This window comes from Scedosporium apiospermum (assembly GCF_000732125.1).
Source record: "Scedosporium apiospermum strain IHEM 14462 chromosome Unknown SEQ_SAPIO_0088, whole genome shotgun sequence".
In the NCBI taxonomy this organism is placed as follows: Eukaryota; Fungi; Ascomycota; class Sordariomycetes; order Microascales; family Microascaceae; genus Scedosporium; species Scedosporium apiospermum.
Genome location: NW_015971789.1, coordinates 2,538,404 through 2,561,238, shown reverse-complemented (window position 1 = coordinate 2,561,238; position 22,835 = coordinate 2,538,404). Strand labels below are relative to the sequence as shown.

The 22,835-nt window shown below is 52.2% G+C and overlaps 4 protein-coding genes and 2 pseudogenes across 4 annotated transcripts; 2 read left to right on the top strand and 4 right to left on the bottom strand.

The window, feature by feature from the left end:
• Positions 1-82: 82 nt before the first annotated feature.
• On the bottom strand, positions 83-1,329 carry SAPIO_CDS3675 (Cytochrome c peroxidase, mitochondrial; the record flags this gene model as incomplete). The annotated part of the gene is made up of 3 exons (XM_016786425.1): positions 83-295; positions 377-750; positions 840-1,329. 3 exons carry the CDS (start codon positions 1,327-1,329, stop codon positions 83-85), a joined length of 1,077 nt encoding a protein of 358 aa, XP_016644431.1.
• A 3,183-nt stretch (positions 1,330-4,512) lies between these two features.
• On the bottom strand, positions 4,513-7,071 carry SAPIO_CDS3674 (uncharacterized protein; the record flags this gene model as incomplete). The annotated part of the gene is made up of 5 exons (XM_016786424.1): positions 4,513-4,687; positions 4,765-5,973; positions 6,499-6,602; positions 6,719-6,931; positions 7,000-7,071. The coding sequence occupies 5 exons, from the start codon at positions 7,069-7,071 to the stop codon at positions 4,513-4,515; spliced, it is 1,773 nt and encodes a 590-aa protein (XP_016644430.1).
• A 1,249-nt stretch (positions 7,072-8,320) lies between these two features.
• SAPIO_CDS3673 (uncharacterized protein) lies at positions 8,321-13,250 on the top strand (the record flags this gene model as incomplete). The annotated part of the gene is made up of 7 exons (XM_016786423.1): positions 8,321-8,406; positions 8,682-9,425; positions 9,508-10,800; positions 10,880-11,412; positions 11,475-11,584; positions 11,664-11,773; positions 11,840-13,250. 7 exons carry the CDS (start codon positions 8,321-8,323, stop codon positions 13,248-13,250), a joined length of 4,287 nt encoding a protein of 1,428 aa, XP_016644429.1.
• A 1,320-nt stretch (positions 13,251-14,570) lies between these two features.
• On the top strand, positions 14,571-15,197 carry SAPIO_CDS3672 (annotated as a pseudogene; the record flags this gene model as incomplete).
• Positions 15,198-16,977: 1,780 nt separating this feature from the next.
• Positions 16,978-18,426, bottom strand: SAPIO_CDS3671 (uncharacterized protein; the record flags this gene model as incomplete). The annotated part of the gene is made up of 5 exons (XM_016786422.1): positions 16,978-17,343; positions 17,504-17,591; positions 17,758-18,111; positions 18,194-18,201; positions 18,415-18,426. The coding sequence occupies 5 exons, from the start codon at positions 18,424-18,426 to the stop codon at positions 16,978-16,980; spliced, it is 828 nt and encodes a 275-aa protein (XP_016644428.1).
• A 2,665-nt stretch (positions 18,427-21,091) lies between these two features.
• Positions 21,092-22,255, bottom strand: SAPIO_CDS3670 (annotated as a pseudogene; the record flags this gene model as incomplete).
• Positions 22,256-22,835: the final 580 nt, after the last annotated feature.

The window sequence follows — 22,835 nt, the reverse complement described above, 5'->3', positions numbered from 1 at the left end:
TCATCCAATTGTACAGATTCCACATTGGGAGAGAGTAGAGTGACCGGATTGTGTCGATTGTTTCAACCTGTGGTCGAATGCTTTAAGCGTTGGGGGACTTGAGAGTGAACCTCTTGGCGTCCTGGGCGAAGGGGACACCGAGCTCGAAGAGCTTGACGACGGCGGCGGAGAAGTCCTTGAAGAAGGCGTCGTTATCCTTGGCGTAGAGCTCGACCCACTTGCGGAACTCCTTGTCCTGGACAAGAGCCATATCGGTAGGGAGCATCATAAGGCTCTTGGTCTTCTTGTCCTCGTACTATTCCGGTGAGAAAGAGTTACGTCAGTATTCTCATCAACATGGCGTATTAAACCAGCTTCGTCGTCAGTCATAGCTTACCTGAGCGGGGCCGTCCCACTTCCTCCACTGCCACTTCTCGTCAAGGAGAAGGCGGTAGAAGTCGTTGGTCAGAACGGTGGGAGAGAAGGTCCAGGGACCATCGAAGCCGCTTCGGTTCTTGTGGCAGCGGCCGAGAGCGTGAGCACCGCAGAGGGCAACGATCTCCTGATCGTTGAAGCCCATTCGGTAGAAGATGTCACGGATGTGCTTGGGGCCCTGGGCAGCATCGGGAAGACGGCCGTCGGGAGTGCAGGCAGAGAGGTCACCGTCAGTACGGCCGGGCCTGTAAGGAATCTCAGGTCCCAACATCTCCTGGATGGCGCAGACACCACCGAGGATCCAGAGATCCGAGTAGGAGATCCAGGGGAACTTCTCTGCTCAGATTGTTAGCCCCGGATCTGCGCAGAGCAGAAGGGAACATCGAATTTTCAGTCAAGTTTGAATAGGGTGGTCCAAAACTCACGCTTGACGGGCTCGAGGAAGTCACGGGCGGCCTTGAGACCGGCATTGGCGGCGTGCTCCGACTCGGGAGCGAACCTCATGGTAGCACCGTTGCTGCCACCAGTGCCGGTCTCCTTGTCATAGGTACCGCTGGCGTGCCAGGCAAGACGGAGGAGGACGGGACCGTAGCTTCCGTCATCGTACTCGTCGTTCTCCTCAAGGCGGCCGGCAATGACATTGTAGACCTCCTGGTAGTCCTTCTGGGTAGGCTTGAACTCCTTGATCGAGGGGCTAGAGCCACCCTGAGTGAAGAAGTAGTAACCAGCGCCACCGGCCGCCGCAGCACCAGCGATCCAGATCAAGGAAGAGGAGCCACCGGACTTGCCAGCCTCGGAAGAGTTATAGCGGCGACCACCCTGGCGGAGGATTTGCCTGGGAGCAGCGACGAAAGCGGTGCGACGGGTGGTGGTTCGGAGCGCCACACGGGCGAATTGGCGGGTAGTCGAAGCCATCGTGTGATCTGTGTAGGAGGCGAAGAGGAAATACTGAAAATACTGTTCAGTGCCGGGTCAGATACAGGCTCAGGGAGTGTGTGCGTGAGAGGGAGGGGAAATAGGTGGGCGAACTGGGAGAATTCGGAATCAGATGGATGGGGAGACTGGTGACACAGCTTGATAGATACAAGCAAAGTCGAAAGAGAGTACAAAGAATCAAGCTTCCGAAAGAAGAGAGCTCAATGAATCAAGAGGAGCGGAATAGGGAGTTCTTACCTTCCTAAGGATGCCCGGATGGAATTGGAGGTGAAGAAATAGGAGGGAAGAAGAGAATGGAGTGACGAGAAACCGGGGGAAATCGAGAGAAGCCCGAGATACAATTGTATCGAGCTGGGAGGAACAGATCGGGTTTCGCTTCAGAGGGGGGCCTTCCTGTTCCACTGCTCTATTGTGGGGACATGATGGGCAGGATGAGCGAGAATGCAAATTGAAGTGTTCTGATTGGCCGAAATGGGCCAAAAGGTTCGGGATCCACTCAGTTTGGCCCGGAACAGTTCGAAGGTGCAAGCAAATAACTTGATTACGTAGGTGGGAAAACGGGGAAAGAGAAACTGGCGCTTTGCCGGATGGAGACTCGGCTCTTGCTCTTTGCTTAGTTGTGGGGAGTTTGGACGAGCATGAGGAAGCTCCAGGCGCTAGTGTACTTGGTCGAGACAGCTCCGGATCTGCTTTCGGTAGCTCTGTGATGTGCCTGTTCTCGACCAAGGAGTACAATGGTGGAGAGCTCTATGGTTATTCGTTAAGGACATCCATCCAAAACGTTTCAAAGACCGAGGTTCTGGAAACGTGGGTGAACGCCGATTACTGAGGTACTTCATCCACGGAAGTACGAAGTACACGTACCTGAGATAAAGCGTTCAACGTAATGCAATATCAATCCACCACCCACAACGGATCCCGACAGACAATCTTGCGCTCCGTTGTCCTAACCCTCCAAGAAGCAACTAGACAACCCATTATTTCGCATGCCTGCCGAGTAGCTATCTAATCCCAGTTGAGATAAGGAGTGGGAGAAGATGTATTTAGACCTGGTGACCTCAGCCACCAAACTTTGGCAAAAGCAATGAGCAAATGAGCGTATCTCGTAGAGTGAGAGCAACATTGGTACCTTGAGAGTTTTTGTGGCAAAAGGTTCCGCTTGGCGCTGATTAAACACATGTCCACTATTACTCTTCTGATATCACAGCTCTGTGTACCTCACTGATGTTTCACTTCAATGTTGCAGCACTGATCGTTTGTGTGCGCATAAGTTTACCCTGCAAGGACAGTACTGGATTGTCGAATGAATCGTCTGATCGGAGCATTATATTCAGGCCAATTGGCCCGCCGAATAAACAGTGCCGCTGGTACCAAATTCTTTCAATGTTTTCTCTCCGCGAGCTGAGGAGTCCATCATTGAGGCCAGCCCTGCTTGATCCCCCTGCAGAAAACGCCGCATCACATCATCTCCAGAACCCCCCTCCCCATTCCATCCAATGGCTCAATCAATCCTTCCAAGATGACTCAATCCAAGTGCCTTTGCCATGGTTAAAATGCGAAGATCCGATCTCGCCGATGTTCCATAGTAATTGCTCAGCCTAGCTGCTCTAGAAAAATCTTTCTCCACGGAGCGCGTTTTCTCAATTTCACCAGCCGTGCCGACGTGCTCCCCAAAAACGACGTCTCGGCTGCACGTGTTTATTGAGCCTCCCTACTCGCCAAAATCGCCCTGCAGTTTCCGTTCCAGCACACGCCATTCCAATGGTCTGACGCCAAATCACATGACTTTTGCCAAGCCCGTGCCATTGTCCGTTTCGGGCAAGGTGTGGGTTCTTTCCAGTTCTGGTAATAATTTCGTCCATTGATCCTTCTCGCGTGTGCTTTGATGCTTTGATATGCCGCATCGAGCTGCATAATGGAAGAGCTTGCTCTATAATGGACATCGGAAATCAATCCGGAGTGCTGCTGCCGATGTTACACGACGGGAAACGACGTCTTCTCATAAAAGTGGCATGTTTTCGGTCAGGGCATCACTCTCGTCGTCAACATCGAGAGGACCCTTAATCTCTGCCCTTCTAACAAAGCCCCAGCTTGTCAAAGGAGTGCAACCTCGAATGGATACAGTAGTGGTTTCCAGCCAATGAGGACCTGATCGCATTTGATACTTGCAATCCGACTGATCAGTATCACTCCCGTGAACCCATGCCCATGTCCCCGGATCCCATGAGAAATGAAACTCATCCTGGAGTAATAGTTAAGAGAGATTCGCGCTTGTCCCGCGCTCCGGATACGAACAAAGTCTTCTCCTCTTCCTCTTCCTCTTCCTCTTCCTCCTTCTCAAAGGAGAAAGGTCAAGGAAAGGGTATCCCCGAGCCGAGCATACAGGCCTCAGCCCAGTTGTCAGCTCTGTATTTGATTCTGACGATCTGCCGAGCGCAAACTATCATGTACGCGTAAAATAATGATAAATGACCTCCCGGCAAGCGAAAGAGACGAACAGCACTTGAAGAACCCGAACATTCGCTTACCCGAAGTCGGTTCCATGGCGGCCGGTGACGCTAGCGAGAAGCAACTTCATATGAATGAGTCTTTTACAATCGGTCTGGGGCTGACTTGACACAACACAGGTATGCCTTTTCTATCATTTCTTGTTGGCTAACTAGAGACCAAGAGCTACATCCTTAAACTACATGAAAAGGTTACATGAGCAGATGAAACTCGACCTCCATCTCCACTGGTCTTCTGCCGGCGCATGCGAGCAAGGCCTCGCCTCTCCCATGCCATGCCTTTGCCGCTCGACTTCCCTCCCTCCTTATGCTTCCGTTCCATCCATTCCACATATAACTCTCCCCCCAACGGTGAGAATGCCCGCCGCTCGAGTCGTGATAAACTCATTGTTGATGCCGAAGAATCCAACCGCCGTAATATTTTTTCCCCTCGCCAAAAAGAAGGCGGATAATAAAAAGAAGAAAAGAAAAGGTAATAAGACCGCAAACATCAACGTGTGCTGTGCGGAAGAGGAAAAAAAAAAAAAATAACACAAAACTATAGTACAGAGTAGTCCTAGACGTTCAAAAAGAACCTTCGAAATTCGACTTGATAGGAGCCCATTCGTCGGTCCTTGCTCGGGTGGCCGGGTTTCCGTCGAAAAAGACCCTCTTCCTAGTTGAAGCTGGCTGGGCCCTGAGCATCAGGGCTCACATCTCCGTGAAGGTCGTAATACGTCCAGTATTTGGCTTCAGCCTTCACCTTGGTCGCATCGTCAAGCTCGGCCAAGGTCAGGCCGTTTTCCTTATTTCCGGCTCGTGTCTTAGAATACACTGATACTGATGGGGGACTAGAATCATGCAAATGTTAATTCACGACATTAAAACAGTTGACGGTCATTGAAAGGGAATGGGAAAAGAAGCTTACCCAAAGGTTTCACGATCCAAGAGTAGGAACTGCTTCATAGCATCCTTGCCTCCTCTCTGCTGCAGGTACGAAAAGTAACTGCGCGAGAGTTCCTTCTTCACCGCTGCTGACAGGCGACTCTTGGTACGAAGTTGTTCAAACAGTTGCTGGATGCGCTCGGCATGCTGAGGCTCCAGCGTCACGCTCGTAGGCTGCTGGAGCTCGAACTCGATCCATTTCTCCCAGAAGATCCTGCTGTCACCATACCACTGGAGGTTCTTCGAGAAAACAGCACGAGCCTCGTCAACAGATCCCTTCTCCTTCCAGAGCAAGAACGCCCACTCCGTCACTAAGGCTGCCTTGGTGTAGATATCAACATGAGGCGAATCAATTTGACTCTTGTAAACCTCAATCGCCGCATCGAGGCCGCTCTGGCGCCTCTGGAGATGAGCCCATGAAACAATGGCTTCGATACAGTCGGGTAGCTTCAATAAAATCGCAGCATGAATGTCCCGCGCAATATCGATGCGACCGCAGCTCTCCTCAAAATATGCGTACTGCATACGAATTCCGGGTCGACTGATGGGAACAAAGAGCGTCGCTGCACGTTGGTAGATGTTGCGCACTTCCTCCTCCTTGTTTCCGGGTTGCGACGCCATCCAACGAGCATATCGGAACCAAAATTCATCATAGAAGGCGCACGCCACTAAGCATCTCTCGTACAGGAACATAACCCGGGTGGTATCGCCTTCAGCTTCCTCAAAGTCGAGATATTTTCGCCAATTCTGGAGCTGGGGGTGTTCAAGCTCCGTCACATGGAAATAAGGGCGCTTAATTTCCGACTCATACGTCCATCGCTTCGTCGTTTCGGATTGCGTGCGCGTGAAGATGTCGTAGTAGTGGCTGTCAATCTTAGTCCTGATATCGCGTTCTACTTCGAGTTCCGATCGTGGTTGACCACCGTAGGCGGCAGCCTCTGCGGCAACTTCAGACCTGAACCTGGCGAGCGTCTGTTCAGGTACTAATTCAGCGATGGGGCGCGACTGGGATAGCTGGCGAAAGCGTTCGAAATAACGCGCATATTGGTGCATGGGGATCTGAATGATTCGTGCAAGAATGGTAAAGACTCGGTCGTGAGCCTCCTGACGCTCCTCGTACTCGATATACTTGTCCCAGAAGGGGTGGGCAAGGAAATCGAGGCCTACGGCGGTAGCGCCCCGTTCAAAGAGCCTATTAACAGAGCCAACGTTAGTCTTGCAAAAGTCCGCGAACCCCACAGTGGTTCTGGAGAGGGAGGGGGTGTGGGGAGGGGAAGAGAGGGGATAAGCAAAGGGAAATAGGTGATATACAGGAAGTGCTGTTTCTAGTGGAAGCGACGCGCAAAATCCAACACCACCAAACACATAGAAAAAAAAAAAAAAAAGAATCCAGGTAGATGGGGGGCAAGACTTGAGGGAGGAACGCGAGGCGGCCGACGACTCTGGGTGGCATGGACTGGCAACGCAAAGATAGAATAAGAGCGGCAACGTTGACGGAAGAAGCCGTGGAACAATCCATTGACCCTGCGCCAGTGAATATCTAGGCGGTAGATGGGAAGAAGCAGGCCCGATGCGATTGTCGTCGTCGAAGAGAACAGCGGCAAGCGAGCGGTAGGGCAGGACTCGTGTCATCCCGGGGAGGGCTGCATAGTCGACGACAACGAGTTTGATTCTGGTTAAGGGAGGGAAGGAAAAAATTACCCCTACTATAACTTACTCTCTAACCAAGTGTGGTGTATGTGTTGTCTCCATCTTGAAGGAACAGTATTCAGTCCACAGATCGACCGACTTGGCGATGCTAGCGACGCCCCTCTCGTATATCTAGAAATAGAAGCAGTGTTAGCAAGGGAGGATTCGGTGCGGCGACGATACGCGAAGAGAAAAAGAGACAAAAAGAAAGGAGGAAAAGGCGCATCGATTTAAGAGAAGCAACTTACCATCTCCGCGGACTCGGGCCCAGCGATGTTGAACTCTTGGTCGGCATACTTCTTCCAGTACCCAAAGAAAAGAGGAAACTTGAGGAGAAAACCGTCGTATGCATCTCGGAACGCGGCAATCGCTTGGGGGCTCGAGTTTCGGTTTAGTGTGCCATCCATCTCACAGGCGCGAATGAGCTTCTCCCAGTTCTCGAAGCTATCGGGGTCGGCATCCTGCAAGAAAAGGCGCGATTAGCACCATACAAATAGAGGTGGAAGAGGGGGCTGGCACAGAAGCGTACCACTTCAGCTCTGAGGCGCTTAACCTCGACGTTCTCCTCGTCGGAGGACGCAAAGTGGCCGAAATCCGCCATGGTTGCAACTAGAACAGGAGGTCTGGGGCTGATCGCTGATAACAATACAGGCCGATGCGCATGCGACTACGCGAAACAAATCGCGAGTGCTAATAGTTGAGGTCGGACAAATATGACTAGACAATATGAGAATAGCAGAATCCCTGAAATTGGATGCCGTAATCGGAGGGGAATGATGCAAGAGAGGCGAGGGGAGTTCGAGTTCGAGGTGGAAAGTAAGTGGTAAAGTACGAAGTAGAGAAGTGGTGACAATGATTTGGTTGGTGGTGGTGGGAAGGAGGGAAGTTCATCAGAGGATTGGATAAGGTGGCTGGATTTTTCTGCCACTTTCACTTGGGAAGAAGCTTCTGATCGACGCTGAGCGAGGTTCAAGAGGGGTACCTCAGGTAGATGTACCATGCGGAGAGATTGTCTACGTGGAGTATTTCTCCAGAAAAATTTCCGCGCCAATCAGAGAAAAGTGGTACTTTTAAATGAGGTACACTCCATGTTCAGTACCCTCCTTCCAAAGCTTACCGACTGGACAGTCTGAAAAGCGACTTAGAGTCAGCCACAAGGCTGTCCAGGGAAAGTCCAGCCAGCGCTGTTGCTGTCGGACTTGAGAATTACATAAGCGCCATGTGGAGAATCTCGCGAGACAACGAAAATTGAACAATATTGGAGGTACAGGACCAAGAAGGAATTTTTTTTCTCTTCTTCTTTCATCCTACAATGGCTTATGATGATGCACAAACAAAACATATGATAGGAAGAGACTGAATGCCTCCCTACGGGGATGCTTGATCTCAAATTATTGTATCTGAAGCCTGACTTTCGTGTTTCGTTTCGTCTCATCTCGCCTTTGTCCGTGTTATGCCATGGATCTCTCGGCACCGACTCATTTCTGCTAAATGCCATTTCGGCTGCAGCGAAGCTCAAGTGGGCATTCGTCCTTTTCCCTCGTTTCCAGTCCGGTCGATTCGCTCCTATCAACCTATCAATCTACTTCGTAGACAAGCAAGCTGGACCGCTAGGCATAGAAACAGGTCGACTACGAAGAGCACTGGCAGGAGCAAATTGGTATCCGCATGAAGAGCAAGAAGCACCAGCTCCTAGCCAACCTGCGTGTTAGATAGAATCGCAGAGTCCAACAGAGGAATCGAGCAACTCCGTACATTAATGCAATAGAAGAATATACCGTCGTCGTCCTCGAACTTGAGAGATTTGAAGATAAATTTTCTCTCCGTTTGGACAGGTCGAGTGAGGTGTGATGTTGTCACTTGAGCCCAACTGCGAACTGTCGAGAACGGAGGAGCTGAGACACTTGTGCTCCACGTCGCCCAGCGCTGACAACGTGTACTTCTTCTTCAGCAGTCACCAGCGACGCCTCCTTCGTCGATCGCCCCGGAAGAACCTGCACTGATCGACCTCAAATCTCCATGTAAATGTGTCCGAGAATGGCGTTGGCCTTTCAGAAACCGTAAATATTTCTGTTCGGACCGTTGTGCTTCTTGATCGTTTCCCCCCTACTGAAATTTCGGGCGCAGAGAGCCAGGCGACCAAGAACTCGAAGTTCAAATTGTTAAGTCTTGATTATGATATCATCAAGCTACGCTAGACGCCTATCCCAGCCTTGAGGCCCCCTTCTTCGATCCTAGCCCTCGTTGCGCCTTCGATCTTGATGTCATCCATTCCGCCCAACAGTTTAGCCTCGACCGCAACGAAGGCATCTGCAAACTACCAATGGAGCGACCCTCCACGACAGGCTCGTGGCCTGTCCATCGCCCATCCCCAGGGCCCGAGAAATCGAGCCAGATCTTCATCCGCGAACATCCTCACCGAGCCATCGCCATCGTCTCCGACTCCCATTCTCTGATCTTCCGTTACAGCACCACCGTCAGCGGGAATAGCACCCCACTCTCCGTCCACGGTCACCGGCCCCGCAACGGTGATGGGTTCGAATCGAAATGCATGGTTGAGTTTTCTCGCAACACAAGACATGTTCTCCAACACTACCGGCCTTTGACGCCGCAGCCCATATACGGCACCTTGGGCCTCATCTCCGTCGATGGCGATGTCTTCCTCTGCGTCGTTACGCAAGCCACCCGAGCCGCGACGATTCGGCCAGGCGAGACGGTCGAGCGAATCGCAAGCGTCGAATTCTACTGCCTCAATACGTCCGATTATGACTTCGTCTATTCTCTGGATAACTTGGACCCAGAGCTCTCCGATTCCTCGTCCGTATACGGACAGAACCTAGCGCGAAGAGACCTGGCGATAGAGCAACATCCATGTCAGGAACTACGGAAGCTCCTAAGCAACGGGACCTTTTACTACAGTACAGATTTCGACCTGACTAGCAGGCTACAAAATAGGTAGGGACCGGTGCTATTCGATATGTCCAAATTATTAGCCTAGATAGCTCGAATATGATACTAATTCATGCTCACGATATAGACCAGCAAGCAACACGACGTTCGATATTGATAACTTTGACGAGTCCTTCCTCTGGAACTTCTTCATGATCAACCCGTTGGTCAAGTTCAGGTCGAGATTAATGCCCCCGGAAAGGGAGGCCCTTGACCATTCGAGAATATTGACCTCCGCTATCCGAGGCTTCTGCGGAACCATGACAATACCTCAAGCCGCTGCCCCGGTTGCGCCAAAGTCTTCGCGCCTACCTTCGTTTCTTTCCGTGATATCGAGGCTCTCGTGTAAGCGTGTCGGCACCCGCTTCAACTCCCGAGGCATCGACGATGATGGAAATGTGGCCAACTTTGTCGAGTCTGAGACAACGTACTGGAGCCCCGCAGGCATCGTCTTTTCCTACGTACAAGTTCGAGGCTCTGTTCCTGTCTTCTGGGAACAAGCACCGGACCTCATTCCCGGACGACAAAAAATCACCATTACCAGGTCGCCCGACGGCACGCAGCCGGCCTTTGACAAGCACTTTCAAGGATTAGAAGAGGTGTACGGCGCCGTCCATATCATCAATCTGCTTAGCGACGCTAAGCCGGGAGAAGCTGAGCTGACGCAGCTCTATCGGTACGGAACCGCACATTGTCCGCTGAGCCGCCCTGGAGGAAAAGAGTCTAGAGACCACGCCTTGCTCAAATCCAGCGAATACGATTTCCACGCCGAAACCAAAGCAATCGGGTATGAGGCAGCCAAAGGAATTCGGCGATACATTGAAGATTCCATCGACGCATTCGCCTATTACCTTGCTCATGAGGATGACGACGGCGCCGACGACGGCTCGACTCTCCATGAAAAGGACAGCAGATTAGTCGTCGTCCTTCAGCAGGAGGGGGTGTTTCGCACAAACTGTCTAGACTGCTTAGACAGGACGAACCTCATCCAGACGATGATTTCCCAGATGGCGGTGGAGACATTCCTGGGCCATAGGGGAGAATATGCGGCCTCAGACTTTTGGATGAGGCATTCCAGTCTCTGGGCGGACAATGGCGACGCATTGTCTAAGATATACGCCGGAACGGGGGCGCTCAAGACGTCTTTCACGAGGCACGGCAAGATGTCGCTTTCGGGTGCCATGGCAGACTTTCGCAAATCAGCACAGCGACTCTACCACAACAACTTCACCGACTCGTCACGGCAGTTGACCATTGATTTGTTGCTTGGTCGTCTAATGGGGCAGCAGGCTGTTCAGCTGTTCGATCCGATCAGCGATTATGTCGCTGTTGAGCTCTCAAAGCGGAGCGCCGAGTTCTCGTCGAATCGATCGATAACAATGTATGTGAAAACACGCTCCTAATAGTTCATTGTTGCCTCCCCCCCGTCTCTCTCTTACCGCTAATATTTTCCGTTTCAGATTCGTCGGCACCTTCAACCTCAATGGCAAGACCCACGGCATTGAAGAGGACTTATCCCGCTGGTTATGGCCCGCCGCAGTTGGCACGACGCTTCCCGAGATCGTGGCCGTCGGTTTCCAAGAAATCGTCGAGCTGAGCCCGCAGCAGATCATGAACAGCGACCCGTCAAGAAAGCATCTCTGGGAGCAGGCGGTGCGTAGGACGCTCAACGCCCGAGCCAAGGCTAGCGGAGAAAAATACATACTCTTGCGCAGCGGGCAGCTCGTCGGGGCGGCGCTGTGTCTCTTCGTGAAGTCGTCGGTGCTGGGGAATATCAAGAACGTAGAGGGCAGCGTGAAGAAGACGGGCATGTCCGGCATGGCGGGCAATAAGGGCGCCGTCGCGATTAGGCTTGACTATGCGAACACCCCGATTTGCTTTGTCACGGCGCATCTTGCTGCGGGATTCTCGAACTACGATGAGAGGAATCGGGACTTTGCGACAATTCATCGCGGGCTCCGGTTCCAGAGGAATAGAGGCATCGACGATCATGGTGAGTACCACCAGCCACTTACTTTCCTTGTAATGTGAAAGGCTACTAACATAGACATCAAGATACTGTAATCTGGTTTGGCGATTTCAATTACCGCATTGGTCTCGATCGAGAGACCACACTCTCTTACATCCAACGGGGAGACCTCGCGACGCTTTATGATAACGATCAGGTAAGGCTTGAGGCGATGGGTTGAAGGAACGCATCACATCATTGGCAATAAGCATGTACTAACGTTCTCTTGGTAAAAGCTCAACCTTCAAATGGTAGCCGGGCTTTCTTTCCCGTATTATTCTGAAAGCAGGATTACTTTTGCGCCTACATATAAGTTTGACCTTGGGACCGACGAATATGATAGCTCGTACGCTTTCCCCTAGATCACGGACTCGAACTCGACAAGAATGCTAATATCGCTGGTGTCGCACAGGGAGAAAGCCAGAATCCCGGCATGGACTGATAGGATTCTGCGTAAAGGCTCAAACATTAAGCAGATTGCTTACGATTCTGCGCCCCTACGGTTTTCCGACCATAGGCCTGTATATGCCGTGTTCAACTGCGTGGTCAGCATTGTAGATGAGGCATTGCGGCAGTCAATCAGCGAGACTCTGTACAAAAAACGCATGGGTGAAGTCGGAGGGAGCGTGACGAACATAGAAGATGAGGATAGCGAAGAGGACGAGGATCTCGTAGGCTACGATGCCATCGAACCGGGCCTGCCGCCGGCTAGCTCCGATCGGCAGAAGTGGTGGCTAGCTAACGGGTTATCCGCACGAGTTGATGCGGTTCCGCCCAATCCCGCCAACAGCGGGATGACGACGGTTCTGAATCCCAACCGGCCAAACAACCCGTTTACTCCCACGGAGGAGCCCGATTGGGTGTCTATCCCGCGGTCGTCGTCCAGGCAGTCATTGTCAAGTCTGGCCAGCTCGGCCTACGAAGTCATTAACCACTCGACCATTCTCTCGACGTCGGGAGGAACACCGAGTGGCAGGAGGCTTCCACCGCCGTTTGATGCTGGGTCGTTACCTGCTAAGGTCGGGAGGATGGCTATTACGGACGATGTACTGTCGAGGTCGCCTCAGCAGCGCGAGACGCCTCCTCCGCCTCCTCTTCCACGGCGACAGGCAACCGCGCCGATATCACAGGCACAGGCCACATCCACATCGTTAGCCGCACCACGACCGGTGCAGAGGACGAGGACGGCAGCTCCTCCGCCTCCGCCGCCGAGATCGGTGTCAGTCTCGCGGCAGGTATCTCCGCCGCGGGCCGTACCACCCTCTTCTCAACGAGGGCCATCTCCTCCGCCAGGCAAGGAAACCAAGGGTGCTGGCGCCGGACCCCCACCTGTTGCGAAGAAGCCATCCTATCTCACAAGCACATCCCTAGTGCCAGGAAGCACGACGGACAAGGAATCCCCGCCGCCACTGCCTGCGCGCAGCCCGGCGCCGGTTGAACAGAGCGCTTCGACAAACGGCACAAGGTCCGCATCTCCGGCTCCCAGCACACAGAGGAGGCCGGTCGCACCGCCGAAGCCACCCAAGCCGGTGGTAGGAATTAAGCCGGCGAAAGGTGATGTAGGCACACCGCCTGCGCCTCCGGGGGCCGTCCGTTTACCGGGCATGTCGGGCGGCGGCGGGGTCGTAGGTGTCAAGGCGGCAGCAGCATCCGCAGCGGTAGCGCACGCTAAGAAGCAGCCGCCGCCACAAGTTCCAGCAAAGCCGCAGACGAAGGAGCCGCTGCATGGAGCTGCAGCCGAAGTTGATCTTTTGGATTCACTTGATGGTGATGGGGACGGCGGTTTAGGGGGCTGGGAGACATTAAAGCCGCAAATGCGGTAGTTCAGGTTACGGATGGATGCATGGAAACGTGTCAAAGGGTATTTGTGATTCTTGACAAAAAAAGGAAAAAGTCTCGAGGGTTTATCACGGATGCATAACGGCGTTTATAGAACCGGGTATGTGGTACGCTGGGAATATGAGGCACTTGTCTTCCAACTTGTGCTCATCCGGCTCGGCTATGTTTTTTGGTAGGGAAAAAAAGAAAAGAAACCACGAGTATCTACACTATTCTTCTGCGAACATGATGGCCTGTTGCTGCAATTACACGCAGTACTCCATACTCTAAAGACATGAAAGTCTAGTGTATATTGATTCTGATCATAGTGTATGAATCGGGCCTAAGACCGCAAGGTCCCGATCGGATGCATTTTCAAATTAGAACATTCTGTTTTTATTTCTTTTTCTTATATATATATATTTCCCGATTCTCGTCTAGACGTGGAAAGGGGGCTTCACCCCAGGATCGACAGTACTACGAATTCCTCCACGATCACCCCGAGTTCGAGTCAGCATTCGGCCCAGTTTTAGCTTGAAAGAAAAAACTTAAAACACTCGGTCAGTACTTCGTAGATGATTGTTGACGGGCGTCGGGAAGCAGAAGAAGCAAAGTTCGAGACGGCGTCGGGATATTCCCGGTTTATTTTGTGTACGAGGAAATGCAGGAAAAGAAAGAGAGCTCGGTGGCAAGCAACTTGAGAAGCTTTTCCCATTTTTCCCTTTAAAAGGAGACTAGCGTGTGTTAGTGTTGTGCGAAGTGAGAGATTGTAAAAACGATTGATTTCAAAAAAAAAAAAAAAAAAAGTGTTGAAGATCAAATTCTTTCCCCCCGCGGATGTGACATCACCACTGATCTTGCCAAATTCTCATCTCGTTGATCAACCCCAGCTTCCAGCTCCGATTTAGTCCTCGCCGACGACAGCCATAGAGCAGAATCGAAGGCCACCAACTTAAAATCCTCCGCCTAGCTTCCCTCGTACTTGCTTCTTCGAACAGGAAAGGGGGGGAGGCGGGAGTCGGCGTCCCCAACTTGCGAAGATCATGACGGGCCGCTGCAAATCTCTCTCTCTGGTCCAGTGTAGCCGATCTTGATTCTGTCTCTTATCGGACTGTCTCTACAACTTCATGACCTTTATACTCAGCCTTTTCTCCTCTCTCCTCTCTCCTCTCTCACCTCTCACCTCTTCCTTTCCTTCCCGTATTAGTCTACAACTCTAGAAGAACAATGTAACACCATAATACCTCAAACCCACGCTCTCGACCAAAAACAAACCCACTCCCAAACTCACATCCGAACACAACCGCCCTTCCCAACCATAAACTATGGCCACCACAACAGCCCAACCGCAAACCCTACCAATGGGTCTCCCCGAAGACCCCAATCCTCCATCCTTCTCTCCCCAGCCGCTCTCAACACCACCTCCCCCCTCCCCCTCCGCATCCCCCAACCCATCCCGCAACGCCCGCATCGAAATCTGGCTCGACGAAGTCCTCCGCCTAACGCCCCCCTCGCCACCATCCTCCCAGCCCCCCTCCACGGCACCCACGACTCCCGCCCCATCCTTCCCACCGTCCCCTCCCACCTCCCGCGACGGCAACAACAACAATAACAACGCGAGACACAATCCCTTCCGCACGCGTCTTAAACGGCTCACGAGGCGGTTAGGTAGAGGGATGCGTTCCGGGGCGAAGGGGGAGGAGGATGGGGAGATGCCGGGGTGTGATGTCGATAGGACCGAGATGTATTCGAGCTTCAGGGAGGCGTATCCTGACGAAGTGGACGAGGATGGGAGTACCAGCGGGTCGGATGAGGACCCTATTGCTGCTATGAGGAGGAAGAGGTTTGCGAGGCTGGAGAGGGGGATGAGGCTTTTGGAGGAGCAGAGGAGGTTAAGGGAGAAGAGGGAGGAGATGGGGAGGGAGTTTCCTGCGCGGGAAAACGTTGCGTGACAAATCTTGCGTGGGAGTTTTATATATACATCGTGAGGGGCGTATGTGGGAGCTCTTGATGTCTTTTTTTTGTTTATTTATTTAGTTTTGGATATACCATTGAAAGATTTTTATATCGGGATATAAGCCCTGCTCTCTAATGAACGAATTTTAGAACCCTATGAACGCATCGCGAGCTCGAGGGCGAGGGTGAGCCTACAATGTAGCGGGAATTCTCTCCATCCCTCCACCACCACCGCCAGCGCCCATCACTTTCACCACCAGCTCTCCCACATCCTAACTTCTCTCTCGTCTTCATCTACCCTTACCGAACCCGTCCTCCACATCTTGCCCACTCTCCATCCGTCACATGGCCCCAAAAGCAAAGGGATCCACTCCTTTCCAATTTCCACAAAGCCTACAACCCCCCCGCGAATCCCCCCCGGTCCCCTTCCTCCCGTCTTCATCACGCATCCTAACGAGTCATGCAAACCCCCCACAATCAACAGCTGTCAGAAAATAAGGCCCGGGGTCGACTGCGAGTCTTGTGAATGGCGCGGACCTGTTCCGAGAGACTGGTCTTTGCTTCTTTTTTTCCGGAGGATGGTGGAGCAGAGGTTCCAACTTTACTTGTCTCACGCCCGCTGTTTCAGTGAAATTGATTTTAAGAGGTTCCAATACATGAGAGGGAATCGGAGCCCGAGATAGCTCTAGGACCATGCATCCTAGAGCTGTGAGAGAGAGCGTGAATAGAGCGTGGTTGTCATGGATGATATGTCCAGTCAATACTTTGCGGCGGCGGAACTAAGGTCCCTGGGGAAGGAAAGTGAAACAAAAATAAGAGACTTCACCACGCTTACAGGCCCCCCAATATAGATATCACTGGGTTTTTTTTTTAAATTTAGGTAAGAAATGAGGAAAAGGAAAAGAAACGAAGAATCAACCAAAGCAGGTTTAAAACCCCCTGCTGATAGACCCTCCCTTGCCATACATACCCTCACACCTTGATTTACTCTCAAATATCCTTCCCGCAGGGTAACCATAGATTCGGAACAAAAAAACGCAACAACCGTAGCCTAGAATATGGGAATTCGGGAACGGAACACACAGAATTCAAAAGGAACTAGGGAGATTGGATGATCTTCATCCGTTTGTACGCGCGAGCGTGCAGTGCAGTCGGCAACTAAGCGGGGTTTGGGGGGAGAACTAAAACAAATCCTTGTGATGGGGCTGTTTAAGTGACGAGGAAATGGATATCCAAGAAGGTTATTGTTCCCAGGAGCCCCCCAAAAATGGGACATACGGAGGCTTGAAGGCCAGGTGCCCGATACATGTGAGGAGAGGGCAGAGGAAAATAAACAGGAAGGAAGAAGCCCGTCAACGAGATCCTCTCATGATTGTTGTTCTCCCAAGCCTCGGAAATCGAGCCCCGGGAATAAGGAAAACAGGAAAGAAAAATCGCCCGGCATCCTTCGCCTCCCAGCATTATTCTCCTCAATACCTCCTATTGCCAAATCAGGTTGTCCGTTCCCGCAGTCCATCTTTGCCCCGTTACCGTGATAGATTCAAAACGAAAACAATTGGGTGGTTAAAAACATCAGAAAAAGACAAGGAAAACAACCGCAACAATTGCCCTCTCCAAGGGTACTACTTCGCACATATTTCGTCCCATTGGCCCACCCTCTCAGGTCCCAATACGGGTAACCTGAGGCCAGGCGGCTCATATGAGTAAACGCAACCAATTCATTCATTCAACTCATCATCACAGTTGCAGGTGGTATCGATGTATGTGTGATGGGCTTTAAGAGGCAGGAGCAGCAGGCTCCTCGGCCTTGGGCTCCTCCTCGGTCTTCGCAGCCTCACCCTCGCCGGCGTTCTTGGGAGGCTCGTTCGAAACAGGGGCGGCCTCAGCATCAGCGCTATCAGATGACGTCCAGAGCGTCAGGTTGTCACGGAGGAGCTGCATGATGAGGGTGCTGTCGCGGTACGACTCCTCGGAGAGGGAGTCGAGCTCGGCAATGGCATCATCGAACGCCTGTTTCGCGAGGTGGCAAGCACGGTCGGGCGAGTTGAGGATCTCATAGTAGAAGACAGAGAAGTTCAACGCAAGGCCAAGGCGGATGGGGTGGGTGGGAGTGAGCTCGGTCTGAGCAACATCGGTGGCGCTCTAAGATGGGGCACAGCAAGTGCCCCTCCATGTTAGTCATCAAGACATGATAAGAGAGGCCGCATCGCGTGGAGAGGATGCGACGTAATGACGCGATAGTAGAGCCCCCAACAAACGAAGGGCATTCTAACGGTCGGGGGTGGGGCTTGTCGCAGCTCACCTTGTACGCCTCGTGGGCGGCAGTGGCAGCGACCTTGCGCTTCTCACCAGAAGCGAACTCGGCGAGGTATCGGTGGTAGTCACCCTTCCTATTTCATGGGAGAAGATCCACCGCTTAGCATACCGCCCTGGCCCGCCAGACAGAAGGATTGACTTTGGAAATGGAGCGGGGATAACGCTGGCGGAAGAATGCGTCCAAAGTATGGCGCGTGCCACCTTGTGCGTTAAGGAGCGAGGGGGGAAATGGAAACTAACATCTTGTGGTAGAAGACCTTGGACTCGCCGCTGGCAGCCTGAGGGATCAAGTACTGGTCGAGAACGTCGAGGACATCCTGGCAGACCTTCTCCAACTCCTCCTCGATCTTAGTGCGGTATTCGCGGATGGTAGCGACGTGCTTGTCAGAGCCCTTGGATTCTTCCTTCTGCTCAATGGAGGAGATGATGCGCCACGAGGCCCGGCGGGTGCCGACAACGTTCTTGTAGGCGACGCTGAGAAGGTTGCGCTCGTCGACGCTGAGCTCGCTGCCCAACTTGGCAACCTCCTTCATGTAAGTAACCATCTCATCGTAGCGCTCGGCCTGCTCGCAGAGGCGGGCGAGGAACGTCTTGCTGTAAGAGGCGGTCAGCAAACTGGGGAAGCACCGGGAATTGCCTCGGGAGAGTAAACGCCTGGTGTTTCTTTGAGGCTTACCTTTCGCGCTACGGAGAGAAAATGCATGTTAGCAAACCTCGAAATGGCTCCGGCAAGAATCTCGTGGTTTCGGGAGGGGACGGGGTAGGAGGGATAGTTCGGAAAGGGGCGACATGTAAACCGGTGGCCACTATTGTGAAGAAAGAGCGCTCCGGGTACACAGGAGGATTTGATCGTAGGGACCAAATATCGAGGGAAGCTCAAAATGGGCGTCGACTTACCTCGGAGGCCATTGTGGTTGACAGGCTGACGGTGGAGTCGAAGACTGATGGGGGGTCGAAGAGGGGTGCGGGCGTAGTGTTAAAAAAGAGACTGGCAAGTAAGACCTGCTAGGCAAAGACAGTCGATGAAAGAGAAGGGCAAAAGAAAAAAAAAAATAAAAGAGTTGCGAGGTAAGAAGGAAAGATGGAGGCGGGTGAAGAATATCGAGGATCGGAGTGTTTACGTTTTTGGAGGGGGATATGTGGGAAAGTTTTGAGAGGTCGCGAAGGTCGAAAATGCAGGTGGAGGATTGAGACGGAAAGACCTTTGAGGTGATGGCTGAGCCCACTGTCGAACGGGACTTTCCCCCCCCTCTGACCTGTTGACCTCTGACAGTGTCTGGGCGTCTGGCAGGGCCTGGTGTTGGCAGCCTGAAGATTGGGCGAGCACCACCGTCTGGTCTGTTGATCGTGAATGGAGTGGTACGTACTCCCCGTACCCTCTACCTCTAGTCACCGTCGAATGGTAGCTCCCGGACGCCTGTTTCCCGGAACGTTGAGCACTGAGGCGGGGTTTTTTTCTCGAGCGAGGGTACCCGCTGCGAGGCCAGGGTGGGCTGTGAGAGGCCGATGGAGTCACGGGCGCCATCATCAAATGGGCTGCGGTGTTGGAGGGGAGGTTAATGGCTAAGTACCCAGATGGGGTATTGGGTACAAGGACTAACGGTGGGGTTCTCGACAATGAACCAGCGAGCGTTCAGGTAGGTCCAGTTTTACTCTGTGCGCACTACTCAGTCAAAACGGAATTCGGCGGGGCCCATCGAGGCTCTGCGTTGTCCAGAGCCAGGGCGATAATTACAATTGTACCTGTATGCAGTGACTGATGTAAAATTCGGGGGGCAAGCCCTACAAGTGTACTTCGTAGTTCCCCCTCCTAAACTACCAAACGGAAGGTCATCCGTTTCTCTCTCTTGGACACTCTCGTCACGCAAGTTGTGTACTCCGTACTCGTGGTTGTACGGCTTAAAGCAATCACATGTCCAGGATAAACAAACAGGACAGACTCATTCCCCAAGATGCGCTGATTTCTCCTCTGCCTCGAGTGGAGAAATGTCGAGGTATTGAAAACTCCATTGTCTTCGGTCATCCATGGGTTGATATTGAACCTGACAGCCAGACGGATTTACATCCCTTCGGTTAATTTCCCACACCGTAGCGGAGACGCCTGTACCCTGTACCTCCTCGCCTCAATCAAATGAGAATTGTAATGACAGCTGGAGCCATGATTGATTTTCTGCCATTCTGGCGATTCCATTCACTTCCATGAGCCCACACAGTATTTTCCCATTTCCCACCCCTCCCGTTCCCCCTAAATTCCGTAAATTTGTTGGCACCATACAATCGGCGCCCGTCATAACCCAGCCTTACGACCCTGTTCGTTCCGCAACGCAATGACCCTCTCCTACTGGATGGAAGGGAGGGAGAAATGTGACACAAGACGAAATCATATCAGTGTGTGAATCAAGTCCCTCAGATCCTCCGTCAGACGTTATTGGTGACTCGCTCATGACTCGGTCATCACTTCGACCCCTCCCCCTCCACGGTTGGCTGCGGAGCAGGCCGTTATGGTAGAGGCAGAATTAAGACACATGGAATTGTGCGAAAAACGGAAGCGTAATAATCTAGAATGGTCAGGGAAGGCAGTGCACCGCCCTAACTTTATTCGCAACCAGCCAGCCGTTCCGTGGCGTTGTAATCTATCCACTGGAACCGACTCCCCCGCCTCTCAAGGCGTTATCACTCGACTTCTGAAAGACTGAAAAAAGAAGAAGAAAATGCTCTCCTCGTGAAGTCTGTCTCATCATTCCAACTAGGACAAAAGTAATTCATATCCTTCTGCTGCCTTACCCATGACCGACGGAACCATATGACACCCAACCTGCTGGCTCTCTAGGCTCATCACCGAAAAGTTCGGTGCTCTTTCTCGCACATGCCATGGAGTCGAGACCAGGATTGGTCCGCGAACACCTGTTATCACAGCCATCCTTCGTAGATGTCGAAATAGTCCAGTCCCATGGACCGAAACGTGCAAGGCACAACATGTCCACGCGATCTACTTTTTTTCGGTCTCATCTTCAACACCGAACAAGAGAGAGGTGCGCCGTCCCGTTGTTCCGATAAAATGCCCCGCTTTCTCTCTGGAATGCGCGGGAGTCTCCGCCTTTGCGAGCTAAAATCCCCTACACCTCTCCGTCTAACATAGCGAGACGACGAACGTTCTAAGCACGAGTGCTATGTCATGCCGGGTTGCTGAGATGGGAGCCTGCCTGTTCCACTGGTTGGACACAGGTGCCACTGAAGGATCCATGTGACGTCGCCCTGTGGCTGAGCCTCAATATGCCCAATGATGTGATTTCACATTCTCCTCTTTTCGTAGGCGGCTAGTTCGTCCTGCCCTGGAGAAGAGGAAGAGAAGAAGTGGGTGTTCAATCAAGGAGTTCGTATTCATTAATTGGAGAAGAATGTGAAATACTATGTGAGACTCATCATAAATCGCTACCGTCATCCATGAAAATGCACCCTATGCCCCACGACTCCTAATCAGCTATGCACCTTAACCAACATAATCATTCGTAACCAGAGCCCATCCCCCAGCTCTCTCGGCCTCGGCCTTACTACCGCTCTTCCATGACCAGTCTCATAACTCGTCTGACTTAGCTTGACCCAAGTCACCAAAGTTGTACTGCTCTCTTCCCCAATCTCGAGGATCTCCGCCGGGGACACACAGTCCCAGTCTCCAAAAGTAATCCCTGTGAGCAAACAATAATTCCCAGACTTTAAACCGCGCCGGGAACCGCATCTTGTTCCACCAACTTCGGCCTTCGTCTCCGCTACCACCATCATTCGAGTCGGAGATACATCTAACATCGTCATCCCCAACGCAAAACATGAGGTCCTCAGGCTCCGGTGGAAGATCCGATTTCGTAATGAATATCTCTCCCGCATGAGAGCGGTAGCCCCACTCAGACAGTGGAAGAAGAGGCACAGGATCATCTACGTGAGTTACACGCCTGTAAGTCTTCAATTCTGGTTCGATATCCGAGTCGAGGTCGAAAACATCGTCGACAAAACGCGCCAGGCCTTTGTTGCCTATCTTAGGCTCGCCGAAGGTCGTGACGACAACATCCTCCCATTTAAGAGATGCTTTTAGCTCCAGCGCCGCCAGCGCCGCTACTGCTCCCCCCAAACTATGTCCAATGACATAGACTGGGTAGTCGGGATGCTTTTCTCTCAAGTCCGTCAAGGTCGGCATAATTTCCTTCCGCGCATTCTTCCAAGATGCCAAAAAACCCATATGTACCGTGCAGTTCGTGCAATTGTGTTCGGGCTCGTCTGGCGAAGGGTAAGGAACGTATTCTTGCGGAATGGTACTCAGGTCAACCACGGTATTGGATATGCTGTAAGTTCCCCGGAATGCTAAGATGATGGCTTTCTCGCCAACGTCATCTCCGCGCCCGTACCCAGGACGCCGCACGCCATGATCGACCGCAATGTACCCGCAGCTGTCACCGAGGAGAACCCCGGTGCTGAAGGTAGATATTAGTGTAAGTGAAGGGAAGTCTTTGCATCGCGAGACGCATGAAAACGGTTTTGATAATCCCGAAGTGCCGACACAGTAGGCGATGTCAACCAGGCGGGACAGACGCTCCAAAGAGGCAAAAAGCGAAACGGGTATGCCCCCATCACCAGGCCTATCGTCATCCCCCAGCTGTTGTTGAGAGTGGCGCGGTTCAGGTATCGGTTCTGCGAGCGCCAGCGCCTGCAGATTTAGAAGAAGTAATATTGTGGTAGAGAACTGCATTGTGATTCCCACATGCTAGGAAGGGATTAACGTGGTTTGGGAGATCGAGTTCGATAATGCTAGGCCTTCCGAGGCATATTGTGAGGCGCTTAACAGACCGGAAACATGAGGTTCCAATGCGTGCTAGGCGGCGTGGGAGATGATTAGAAATTATATATTCTGGGTCTCGATAGGCTTCTGAAACCACATGAGCCTTTTTCCATGACTCTCTTCGAATTGAAAGTCATCCGTCCTTGTCGGCTAGTCGTATGGAGCCGAGACGCTTCTTGTTGAGGTGACCCAAGCCTGTTGAACAAGCGAGGTCACATGTACACTTGCCAAGATTTCACAGGAACAAGAAGTCCGGGGTAAAAGTGGTCCAATCAGAGAATCAGCTTCGAATCTTCTCGCAACCATAATCGGAAGTGCCCGCAGAATCGGAAAATATCACGTGATATTCGTTTCTCTCTGCTCGAGATGTTTCGTGGCACTGAGGGAGGGTTTCGATCAGTGATGCTCAACGCTCTTCGACGTAATATGCTCGTCTTGGTCATTCCTGTCTTTTCAAAGGGGTATCTAAAGTGTTGGATGTGGATTGCCG